Raw genomic sequence first — 13000 nt, forward strand, 5'->3', positions numbered from 1 at the left:
AAGTAGTCATGAGAACGTGAAGTAGTTATGCAAGAATGTGTGTTCCATAATGCTCATCGCTTAGAGAAAATGCTCTGCCCTTCATGTCATGTTCTTCACCCTGTGCCTCGGTCTATAGGCAAATGAGCTTTTTCCATTGCAAATCGCCACTTCAAACAGCCTTTGATAAAACAGAGGGTTGTGCCTCTCCAATAGGCATTGAATCCTGCTATCAGTTGATGATTTATGGCTCCGGGATCTGTGTCAATGCTATGTAGAGAATCTTTTCTGTTAATCTGCTTCAGCGCTCGAGTCGTACATGTGTGTGCAGGCACATGTCATATGAGTATGTACATTATGCTCTGGAATACTGTAAGTGGGTGAAAGCGCCTTTGGCTTAGTCAAATACTGTCAGCTGAATAACTTTCAGTGCGCTGTAGGTATTTCGGTTCCAGTTTAGATTGACTGCAGCCTGGAATGGTGAAAGGGCCATACAGAGGACAGTAGTGTAATCCCCCCTTTATTAAAACGTACTCATGCTGACTAGAATGTTTGCTCACGGTTTCAGAAGCAGCCTATCTTTATTCCTGTCTGCTGCAGTGCAATAATGACACGAGGTTGTCTAGGACAGCTCTGTTTTTGCCATCCACTGGTTTATTATCAGTCAGCTCATGGAGAGGAGGGAGTGTGACATATGCACATCCCCATGTCGGGCATAAGATTATACAGGAAGTGATGTTATGACTGGAGAATGGTATAAATGTTTACCTAAGTAGCTGTTCAACTTGCTCATGTGGAGTGGGCTTAATGACAAAATCAGTTCAACACTTAATGGACACAGCTACAGAGTAAACACAACTCCATTTTAGATGATGTTTTTGAAACTGGATCCCTATTGCACCAAGCTTGATAAAACCTCTCACAGTGCTTTATTTGGGGCAATTAAATGATTCAAATACATGCCTACATGCACAGGAGTGTGCCACAAAACCAGGACCTGTGGAAGAGATCTTGTGGCAACTGTGCCGATGTTTCCCCTAATTTGCCCCAATCTGACAGTGGGAATAAATCATCCATGTCCAATTTCCTGAAGTTTTCCTAATACGAGTGTCAATTAGTACAAGAGTGCTACTGTGGCCACAGCTTTACAGCCTGCAAACTGGGCTGCCGCAGGCAGCACAATGCATTAGCGCACGATGAGCTGTCAGAGAGGATTATTTCAGCCACGCCAGTCAGCGAAGGGGGTGGGCGCCGCTCTGCTGCACTAAACCGAGGAGAAGAGGGGGCGGGAGACAGAGACAGGGAGAGAAACACAGAGAGGAAAGAGGGAAAGAGAAGAAAGTGGCCATTACACAAGGTGGATTTTTCCAGAGCACCGATGTTGGAACACTCTTCTGAGCTGGCCCTGGTGCAGAGTTTGTACGTCAACAGCATGCGCTGTCCCCCCTCTGCGGCCGGGGTCTCTGTCAGGAATGAGGACCTGCCTATGAGGTACGTTGGGGTTGGCCCCTCATTCAAATCTGGGCTGGCTTTTGTGGAGCAGCCCGTATTTGTAATGCCTCTTTGTCTGGGCTGGATATTGTTATAGGATGTATTGTTTCCAGTTGAGGCATTCTCCCATGCTGTGAGTGTGGGGAGGGCAGTGTAGTTGTAGTGTGTCTATATGCTTTAAGGAGAACAGAGAACAGAGACCATATCTTAAATTTCCCAGTCCAAACCACACTCATCATTACTAGACACAAATGATTCAGAAGGTAGTGGTGCATTTTTGAATAGCACACAATTTTCATGTAGAGTTTAGATACAAAATCAATACTGCATAGCATTTTCATGTAATTAAATATAAATATACATACCTCCTCTCAAAGTTCCACAGGGACTCAGGTACTTGCATGGACTATAAATAAGGAGGGAGATGTGAATGTGTCAGTGATGCAGGTGTTTATCTCTGAATCACATAGGCAACTGAAAAAGACAGACCTGGACTGAGATTAGAGGCCCACTGAACCCAACCCAGGCCTGACTGTCCTGCCTCAGTCAAAATCAACATATGATATGAATTATCTTTTAAAGAGAACAAGAGGGAACATTTACATCCATCATTTGCATAAGTCACTCTGATAAGGTGGTGTTATCATCTGTGCTCAGTTATCTTGTCGCTGTAGATTTCTTCTAGAACACCGGATAAGCTGAAGTTCCCCCTCTCCATTTTGAGAGCGCTTTAGTTGGTCGCCATTCTGCAAATGCTTTCATGAAAGGCAGAGCCGAAGCAAAAAGTATGCCTACAAGTTCATGGCGACATATACAAACAGAAATGACGTAGAGCCACTTGGGTCGCAGGCAGCTGCCCTATTTTTACATGACCTGTTCTACATTTGGTCAGGAATGGGTGCAAATCAAATGCTGGATGAATTGATGTGTGTGTGGGACTTCAGTTCCACTGCATGAGGAAAAACCTTTGATGTAAACAACAAAAGCATGGTACGTGTGGAGGCTTATGATAGGATTACAATAGTAATAATCTGAGATTAAGAGTGGGAGGCTAGTATTGGAAGGCGCCAGCGACTAGGCCTAGACCTATGCAATCCACTACAAGACATCTCTTAGAAAATCCACATAGATACACACCAAACACTAGAAATAAATTGGTGGGATGACATTATCTACTCTACAGAACGCATATTCTATGTACATACCCACTTAAACAAGAGGCCAAACAGGAGCCTGCTATTTACAGGAATCCAGCTCCTTTTATAACAAATCTATTCAATAAACTCCCCTGAGATCTAATTGAGTCAAAGGAAATATGTGGATGCTGCAGATGGGATGACATTATTGTATTTTTCCTCCATTTTAATGAAACCTGATTCTCCAGAGAGGTTTAGACTACCTTTTTATAGCAGGCCCTCAAGCTTAATGGTAATGCACGTTACATACTGTGCTCGTCTGCATGTATGGCAAAATAGGTCGCATATCACATTATGCATTCAAACCTCTTTTAGACTCTGTTTAGTATAGCATACCCTGCACTGATGCCAGGTTGCCTTGAAATTGCTATGGATACAAGGATTAAGTCGGATTTCATAAATGGGATATTTCTTAACACTCGCTATGAATAATATTTTTGGATTGTGCAGCTGCTGAAGCAGTAATGAGCGGTTTGATAATTAGGCTAGGCCCCCTGCCTCTCTGCTATGGCAAACAGTACTTGACAACGCCCCCCCCCCCCCCCCCCCCCCCCCCCCCCCCCAGTGTAGTAGAGGCCTCACCCTGAAAGTCCAGCTCAACAAAAGAAGATAGGCTCCCCTCCCCCAGGGACACAACAGCCAAACACAAAAGGGAACGTGACCTATGACCCTGGGGAAAAGCAAGAACCAAGACGCCAAGAAAAACTGCATTTTAACCAGCTCACTTTCGGTTGTAACAGATTTATTGACTTATCTGCAATAGGTAAGATAATAAACCGGCTGGGACTGACCATATTTATTTGCTCAATCCAAAACAAAAAAAAACAGGCAAGTACCTAATTTACAGGCCTGGGACCAGTGAAAGTGTGGAAATAGGAGCAAAATGATTAATCTTGATGATAATGGGCACTATATTGGACATCCTAAATTGCTCTCTAATCAGTAGATCCTTGACTTGTGCACAGACTACCTTACCAAAACCACGATAGGATCAGCTGCCACTCAAATATGCCACTTAACACATGTTTTTTTTCTGAAAAGGCTATAGAAATCCTATAATTAATTGTAGTCGTTATAGGAATATTACAGGATTATAGTGATACCAGATGAGATACAAAAATGCCACAAACTACAATAGGGTCACTATAAACTCACTACTGAATTCAATATAAGTCCCTATAGTGATATAATAGTGATTTTACATCGGGGTACACGCGCTGCGAGCCAGGCTGAGCAGCAGTAAGCATGGCTTTCAGACTTTTGTTAAGAGGCCACGCCTCTGCTTTGCTGCAGCTCGCTGTGCAGTGTGACAGCAGCTTGACTGAATTTATTTCAGTTGGGGACGGGAGAAAATTAGGAGGAAGAATACGGCGAATACCGGTTTCCTCTCCCATGCCGTTTTGAAGACGCCCCCCCCCCTGCACCTGTTCTGCTCAGTCTCCTCGCCGTCTCGCAGGAGTTGAGCCTCTTGCGAGTGGACGTCGCTTCTCATTGTTTGATAGGCGTTGTTGTTTTGAACATGACTTCGGCGTACAACCTGGATTTTCACCCTTTGGCCGAAAGTCGGTTAATGAGTTCGAGTGATACAATGTAAGTAACCCAACTGTCGATTTGTCTTGCATTCTTCCCCGCCCAAACCTTGGCGTGCTTTGGAAGAGAAGCAAACACACTGTTCAGGAGGGACTTGGGAGTTAGCTAACGTTAGCTTAACTAGGAACTGAGATGCTAACGTTGCTAGTAAAGCTAATGTAACACGAATAATATCGCAGGCAATACGCCCTGCCGAAGTTAACCCAGTTAACCTAACTTTAACTTAGAATAAAGATAATTTAACCACAAAAAAATCGCCTAAGTAAATGTAACGTTAACTGTAGCCATGACTGAGCACATATCTTCTGGGCTATATATTGCTCGAAAAGACCAAAAGCAAACGCCGCTGGCTAGCGACGGTATCGGATATTGTGCGCGCTAGAATAGTCAAGTGACATGTGCTTCCGGAGATCACACGTTTCGGTATCAAACTAAAAAACAGTCTTGGGCAACCTTATAACGACAGTAGTCTCGTCGGTCTTTTTGTTTACTTATACAAACACGACACCCACCGTCTTGTTTTCGTGGTTAAGTTCGAGCTGAACAAGTTCACATCGACGTGTTCTCGATCGAAGGGGTAGGTGGTAGATTGGGCTTCATAGTCAATATGCTACGCTTCAAAGGGAAGTACACTGAATACCTTGTTAACGTTATATTGCTTGCTTGTGCAGTCGTGTAAGTCAGCACTGGCTAATATAGGATATTGCCGTGCTTATATCAGCGTGTATTATTATCATTACTCATAGACTTCTTCAATTTTAATAGGGGAAGCTCAATAAGGCAACTGAACCTTCTTTGTAAGCAGCACACGAGCTAAGCTTGGCTTGCCTGGCGCACTCCCAGTCCCTCCCTGTCTGTGCTAGCAATCTAGCTAGCTAACATCGTTAGCTACAGCTTATAGATTTCCATCGGTGCTCCATGTTGAATTTAGAGTGCTTACTTAACGACAGAAAACACGTGGTTGCTACATTGGTCCATTAATGGAAATCTTGTGACAGGGCATGCAAACAGAGAAGAAAAAAAAACAACAACCAGCAGACAACTGAACGGACCATTTTATAACTCTGTCCTCCCCTCTCGGTACGGCTAATTCTGTTTAACAGGAGCAGTGCCAAAACTCTAACTGCCTTCACAAGGCTGTTTAAAGTCTGTATGTTTACAGTTTCTAGTATGTTATCTTTATTTTGCAGCAAAATGGGCTTGGTCCCATGATTTTATGTCCTTGCACTTTCAGCAAAGTGTTCAGTGTTCACAATTAGTATTTCACACTGTCCCAAAGTTTTTTCCTCTATTATTTTAATGTTATTTTGAAAAGGTATTTCTTTAAATCCTTTCTATCAGTTTTTGCCTGTCATTGAATCATGTCAGAGGCTGGTTGGTATGAATGAGCCCAGACTGCAAATTCATTTCTTATCCAAGGAATTACATTATGATCTGTTCCTTCATCCTTAAACCAAATCTTGGTGTCCTATGATAATAACCCCAAATCAAGGAGTGCTTGTAGAATTTAATGGGTTTGACGGCACTTCTGGCAGTTCTCTATATGCCTGAAAGGCTAGGTGTGGACCTTTTTTTAACTCATTTGACGAGGGATGTCTTATCTTCTGGCTTCAGAGACAGTGAGGTGGTGATTAGATCTGGCCCCAGCTGTATTTGATTGATTAGTCCTCTGATTGGTGACAGTGAGAGTGACTATCTGGGCTTAAGCGTGATCCTTTGGCAGCAGACGCCGGCATAGTGCTATGTCAGTGAGCTAAGCGTCATGGTGATCCCTTTGTTGTGGACGGGGAGCTGTTGATCTGAGCGAAGTGTAGGCTCTTGGCACCGGGTCCGAGGGCTGCTCGGGCCAGCTGTTCTGACCCCCCCTCACTGTGACGGCGGTGGTGGGAGAGCGCCATACAGACAGATGTTGAAGGCCGGGAGCAGGAGGGCTCTGATCTGGCCTGTCACCTGTTCCTCTGCTCCTGCTGCTAGTGTGGCGCGCCAACGACCCTGTGTCTAATTAGAAGACTGCCTGGCCCGGACCAACATGCTCAACTCGGCCTTGGAGCGTTCATAATCATGCTCCCTATCTCTAATGTGGGGTGGTGTGGTCGAAGGTTGAGCAAATTCTCCTGCAAGTTTCACAAACGCATGGTATTGTGGGACAGTGTTACATAAGGTCAGATGCACCCACCGTGTTCACAAAATTGTCAATACGGTGTGGCTGTTAAGTCATCGCCACAATCTACACTACAGTCCTAGGGAAACGGCACAGGAACAAACTATGGGATGTTCAAGCTTTAATGATTTTATGGGAAATGGAGATCATTGAGCATAAAGCTAATGAACTGTTTAGGCCAGCATGCTTGTGACCTAGAAGTCAACAGTCTACGTCTGCAGTCCACGTGAAGTGGAACCAGCTGTTTGTTGAAAAAGCATTTCTCGGGTGGCCAAGTCAGAGTAGCAGTAGTGGATTGGGTGGAGGAGGTGTGTGTCAGCTGGCTAACCTTTCTCGTTTGGATTCATGCCTAAGTGGAACAGAAAGCCTCACTGACAGTTAGGGCTATCATATTGTGATTATTTCGCTGAATGTTGCAGTACAGTATACAGATAGTTTTCAGTGTTTTAGATTTTTAAGCAAACAAAAAAATGAAATGTTTTTGCTGAATGTTTGCTGTCTTTGAATACAATGAAAGATTTTTTTTTTTATCATGTGCAATTTGAATTATACACCAGAAATTGGGCTCAGCACCAGAATACCATGTTTAGGAATCCATTTTGAGCGTCCGCCACTGATAAAATAATTACAGACTCTTCCGATTTGAAAATTAAAGTAGTTCATTTTGCAATTTTCATTTTCTTTTTTCCCAATTTAATTGTGCAGCCCTACTGACGGTTCTAAAACTCTGTGGATGGGTGCCGTTTGTAAGCATAGACTGGAAATAAAAATAACATGTTTAGTAAGGGGTGTCCCGTATTCATTAAAGATGTCATGTAGCCTATTTCAGGTTAGGATAATGGATGACTTGGTAAGTCAGTGCAGTAAGCCCACTCTGTCAAAGTAAGCAAGTGTAATTGCTGCTTTTAGTGTGCTGTTTGTCTCTTCATTTGAGATGCCTCGCTACGGCTGCTGCCTCTGCCAATGAGCTCCACCTGAAGATTTGCATTCATGCTCCATCTGAGAGAGATGTGACCAGAGTTTATTTGGTTGGAATATTATGCTGAATATTTGACTATTCGTTTACACTGGCTTTACTTAGCAACGTCATCCATAACCGCCAGGGACGCATGGTGTGATTATGGAGCTAATGGGGCGGGCCTTGTCATCAGATGCTGGCCGTCTGTTAACATGGGGCCCATTCAGAGGCTGATTGAACATGTCTGTCTTCATCAGGGGTAATGCAACAATGAAATCAGGCCATATTGAGCTGAATTGGTGTTAATGCCAGGAGGAAAATGTCTTAATACCTTCTCATCAGAACCCCGATTTGCTGATTAGGGTCCACCACTTAGTATGGAAATCAAATAATGCACCGTTCTGTTTCCGCTTTCCCGACTGAAGTGGCATCCATCCTTGGTCGCCATTGTTTTTTCGAGCCTTGGTCCCGTGATTCAGGGTGACTCTTCAGTGCCTCTTATGGATTTTATTAAAGGGTCCAACTGCTAACGTTGTGTGAGACCTGCTTCCGAGTCCAAGGCTGTCAGATGGGTATTTTTATTCCAAGTCTGTGATCACTTACTCAACCTGTCAACGAATATTCTTCCTCTTTTTGTGTTGCGTACTAGGTAGTGGAGGAAATAGACAGAGCTAGTGAGAGAGCCTTTATGTCCTACTTGACAGCTGTCAAAGATATTACCAAGGCATTAGAGGCATTCTGACTTTCTATGTCTCGTCGAAGCAGCTTATAAGGCCATTGGTTTCCTGAAAAAAGTATCATGATTTTATTCAGGGTATTACTAGCAAACAGCTGTTTCACTTGACTGATCTTCCTCTTTTCTCAGAAGCATTTACGTGCGTCCATGTGAACTTTGGCTTTCTTTTTTATCCCCAATAAAGCATGACAGCAGTGTGCTGCTGGCTGCCAAAACAACCCTGAGGCAAGGGAGCAAGTTTTAGTCTATTACTCAAACAGGAAGAACCTTGGCAATATGTGTAACGTTGCCCAGACGGGACTTGTTCGGATCAATATTTTAATTATAGCAACATTATGGTGGTGTAATTGAATGACATTGTAAGTAACTAATGGCAATTATTAAGGTACATTAATGGCAGGCATCATAATAATGAAAGTGAACACAATTAAAAGAGAGGAATAAGAGATTACTTTCCATCAGTGGTGATGACAAAACTCTCTGCTTCAACTAGGTCATCACGGTGCACATTGTGTTGCCTTTGACTTCCGGTGGTTTTAGGATGAGTAACATCAACTCACACAGCGCTGAGTTTTCAAAATCATGTGCGGTACTAGGCAAATTGGGTGGCTTTCTATAATGGGAGCAGCAAAGGTGTTACTGGCATACTTGTGCGGTCAGAGCTCACCAACGGGGAAGACACATGGTCCAGATAAATCACCTGTTTTATGGGAGGTGCAACAGCAAGTATGCAACTGTCGGGGCTCTGAATGACTCGTCAGCTGCTCCAGGGCGTCTTGGAGCGCGATGGCCTGCCACATCGCAGGGCTGTTTCTGGAAGCTCAGCAAAAGACTTCCATCAGTAATGTCGGGGAACATTCTGCAGGGCGGTGTAGTGTGTGGGGAGACCAGCCTTCAATAGGGGTGGGACGATATATCGCAATACAAAAGTGTGACAATACGTATCGTGTGGCAGAAAATTAACCGCAGTATTAGTTACATTTAATTCTGCTGTAGTAATCACAAATGAGACGGCGTGCCCATCACAATTTCACAAATTCTCCATGGAAATTATATTATTTACACTTTGTAATGAAATTTGTAAGTTGTTGTTTACATTCTAGCAACCCAGTGCCCCTGCTAGAAAGATTTGTGGCTCAGAAATGAACATAATTCATACTTTGTTGTCATTGAAGTTTTATTTATTACATCATATCGTGGTTGTATTGAATAGTGAGCCCCATATCGCGTATCGTGAAATAAGCATCCGTCCTGCTGAAGTGTCCTTGAGCAAGATGGTCAGGTCCAGGGGCGCTCTTCTGTAGCTGACCTGTCTGTGGAGGAGTCAGGCGAAAAGAGAATCAGTAAAGTTTCAAATAATATACAATGGATACTTGTGGGGCACTGTGCGCCTGTTGGCAATACAAAGTTATATATTCTTTCCATTTTACAGTCTTTTAACAGCAGCGACAACATTGTTAATGTTTTGCAAGACTAACAGAAATACAAAATGGATGTTAAGACTTGCTTCTCCAATGATCTAAAAATGGATGGTCTGAATGAGAATGTGTGAGCAGGAGATGAATCCCACTATCATTTTTTCCCCTGCTTAGCCCCGCCTCTCCATGTCCAGGCATGCTTCCTGTCAAAGTTTTGTAGATGAGGGTAGTTTTGTTTCTGGGACCCAGGGTCGCTCCTACGCCCGATCTAGGATCAGTTCTAGTGTGCAGTTTGAGAATAGCTTGTTATTTATATCATGAGATATGGACAGTTGTGCTGTAATTGTATTTTTTGTGGGGGGAGGAGTAGTACGGCTAGGTGATGGAATTTTATTGTACATTTTTCTCAAGCTGTAGAGGTAATTTTCCAGCTGTGAGGGCCACCGCAGCTAAATGAATGTAAAGGAAACACTGTATACAGGAGTATTGCTCTTGAGCTTTTATTGTGATGGGTAGTTAAGATTTTTTTGAATATGTAACATGTCCATTTCACCAAGTGAGTTTTACTGTTCCCACAGCGAGGTTGTATCACAGGGTGCTCGGCAAAATGGCGTCAGAGTGCCACTGGCAAAACTGGATAAATGGTGTCACACACCACAGTGCCGAGGCCCTAGTAGACGTAGCCTTCGATGTGTTCCAAAGCATCCCTCTGACTTGGCCCATTGTACTGTAGAGGGAACGGTGAATAGTGTTCTCCAGCATGGGGGAACAATATGTGATTGTTCCCCTGCTGTGGTGAAGAAGCTGTAGGTTACTCCCTGTACCATCGCCAAAACGCCCGAGGAGGAGATGGACCGCAAAATCCCTGTCTGCTAACCGGCGATTCTTAGAGGTTTAGAGCTCTGCAGTGCTGTTTTCGTGTAGCTGTCGGGGGCTGGTGGGGGGGCAGTCGCCCCTTTTGTTTGTGGAGAGAAGCTTTTCTTTCGCTGGTCTTTTTTTTTTGTTTTTTGTTTATCTCAGTCATCATTTGGATGTATTGACAGTCTGCACTGGGCAAGTAGTGCTGGTAGAAAAAGACTAAAAAAGCTGTTTGTAAAGAGGTGTGGAGTTGGATTTGAAGAACGGGTTGAAGTGTGATTTGTCAGTATGTCGTTTAAGTCCTTCAAGGAGTTTGGCGTTTCTGCCGAACGCCTGGGCTCAATTTGTAAGAGATGGATGGCTCGTGTCCAAAGGTCTGTATGCAAAATTCTCATTACTTGATTTAGTTTATCTCTGTGTCAGTCTCTCTTTCCGCCTACAGTCTCGTTAAAAGTAATTGGGGACTGTCTGTTGTGCCAGATTGATATCTCCACTTGAATCCCATGTGTCTCCACCTTACGTGTGCTCTCCCTGTGATCCTCAGCCCGGGTGCAGTCTGGTAGCACCATGTGTACCGGGAGTGATACCTTATGCTCAACATGATTTCTCTGTGCCTGGACAACTGGTGGATTGCTGTAGCTCCAGCCTTATGCCTAGTCTATAGCCAGTCTAGCCCTATGTGTGTGAGTGAGACAAAGGTGCTGTAGTTGCAGGTACACTTTTGGTTATTGACTCTCCCTCAGGCTTGCCTCAAAGGAAAATGGCATTATTCAGTATTTCACTCATCTCCATCATTCTCCAGTACTCCAGACCAACCTGCATTGTTGTTCAGTATGTTGTTAACTAAGCAATTCAAAGTTGTTATACCATCCACTGCTCAAAGCATTGCATTTGGTTTGAAACGGCTGTCAAACTGGCATCCTTGTCAACAAAACTATGATTTATTGCTTTGAATTTAGCTGCTTGCTTTTTTTGCAGGAAAATAACATATATTGCATTCAGGCAATAAGTTGAATTGCAAGTTCCTAATAAAGTAGTATTTGCAAGTGTGCAGCAGGAACAATACCGTTTGTGTTGCAAGTGTTGCAAGCTGTTACACAATATGTGTCAAAAGATGGTTGTCAGGTGAACACCTGTCAGCAAGCAAGCGCCTGTTGCTGATTTTATTAGTCCTGACCTGAAGGAAAAATTCTGTTTTTAAAATGTTAATTATTGGGACCTTGTTTCAAATTATAACTGCAAAGCCATACATGTGGCAATGGTCAATAGGTAATGTAAAACAGAGAGGTGATGGAGAGACTGAGGCAAAAACTGAACTAGTATTTCCCTTTTAATAACCCTGAGAATGCTGATCTCTCCACTGCCATCAGGCTAAGTAGTCCTCACCACTCTGGAGTAGGCCTGGCTTTGCACCTCTTTATTTAGTTAACTCAATACACTTGGCTTCCCGTTAGTGTCTTTCCCCTTTGATAGGGTTGTAGAGGCCTACTTAAAGTGCATTGTCAGATGCTCTGTCAGTTTTTGATTTTCAAATATTTTTTAGCTGGTTAGGGTAAGCTATTCGATTTTTCTATATGCTGTAGACTCAGCAGTGTATGCGTACTAAATATGAACAGCTTCAGGTTCTGAAATATGTCTTGGCAGGCAGTGTAGGACATTTATCATAACTTTTCATTCCAGTCCAAATATTAATCCCAGAATCCCAGTCGTATTATTGATGCATTTTGTTCCGTCTCCAGTGGATTGATGCAGTGATGAACACAGAATCTATCCTATTTTGGTTTAAAATGACTGAAATGAGAATTCTAATTACAAATACCTTTTTTTCCCTTCTCCCCCTTAGCAACGGCAACGGCAGCAAGATGAACGGGTCGCTGGAGCACTTGGACCAGCCAGACCCAGACTCCATCAAGATGTTTGTGGGCCAGATCCCACGCTCCTGGTCTGAAACAGAGCTGAAGGAGCTTTTTGAGCCCTTCGGCACTGTGCACCAGATCAACATCCTCCGTGACCGCACCCAGAACCCCCCTCAGAGCAAAGGTACTGCCAGGACTGGAAATTATTTTTTTGTTTCTAAGTCACAGTGGCTGGTAAATTCCAAAATTTGCCAGACACTTCCAGTATTTTATCAGCAAATTTGATTTTGAATAGATTAGGACATCCAAATGATGGTTGGTTACCTGCCAAAGTGGTTAGTAGCATGGAGTAACTTGCTGGCCACAGTTCAATTTTACCAGCATTTGGCTGGTGCCTGGTGTTAACACAAAATCCTACTATCACCACCATCACCCATTGTCGCATTTCAACACAATACCCTGAGGCAATGCACAGCATTACTTGTGTTCACATGCAATACAGCTGTGTTTGTGCTTACCGATGAAGAGATGATTCAATCATCTGTTGCGTTTCAGGGTTAAAAAATAACACCCTTTTTCATAACCCTGCATTATGGAAATGTTCTTTTTACTAAGCCGTGCTGGTTTAAAAGCAGTGTTGTATGAAGGAGGGTGTAGGGAAGAGTGTTACTCGTCTGCAATTTTCCATTAAGACATCCATCGATGCACTCACCTTAGAAAGAGTGCTCGAGTTGAGCGATTCAGTTTAGGTTGCAAT

The 13000-nt window shown here is 43.4% G+C and overlaps 1 protein-coding gene across 6 annotated transcripts in view; it reads left to right on the forward strand.

Moving 5' to 3' along the window:
• Nucleotides 1–1343: 1343 nt before the first annotated feature.
• The window catches only part of LOC139910313 (CUGBP Elav-like family member 2), a 29518-nt gene continuing 17861 nt past the window's right edge, over nucleotides 1344–13000 (forward strand). For 3 of the 6 annotated variants that reach the window (XR_013504374.1, XM_071897578.2, XM_071897579.2), the window contains exons 1-2: nucleotides 1344–1470; nucleotides 12231–12427. Coding sequence is in view for 5 of the 6 variants with exons in the window: in XM_071897578.2 (XP_071753679.1) it covers nucleotides 1358–1470; nucleotides 12231–12427 (310 nt within the window). In the remaining variant the exon portion in view is untranslated. Of the gene's footprint in view, nucleotides 1471–4013; nucleotides 4257–4698; nucleotides 4834–12230; nucleotides 12428–13000 lie in introns of those variants that run through there. The other 3 variants (XM_071897581.2, XM_078283313.1, XM_078283314.1) reach the window with 2 other exon arrangements.

This window comes from Centroberyx gerrardi, chromosome 4 (genome assembly GCF_048128805.1).
Source record: "Centroberyx gerrardi isolate f3 chromosome 4, fCenGer3.hap1.cur.20231027, whole genome shotgun sequence".
In the NCBI taxonomy this organism is placed as follows: domain Eukaryota; kingdom Metazoa; phylum Chordata; class Actinopteri; order Beryciformes; family Berycidae; genus Centroberyx; species Centroberyx gerrardi.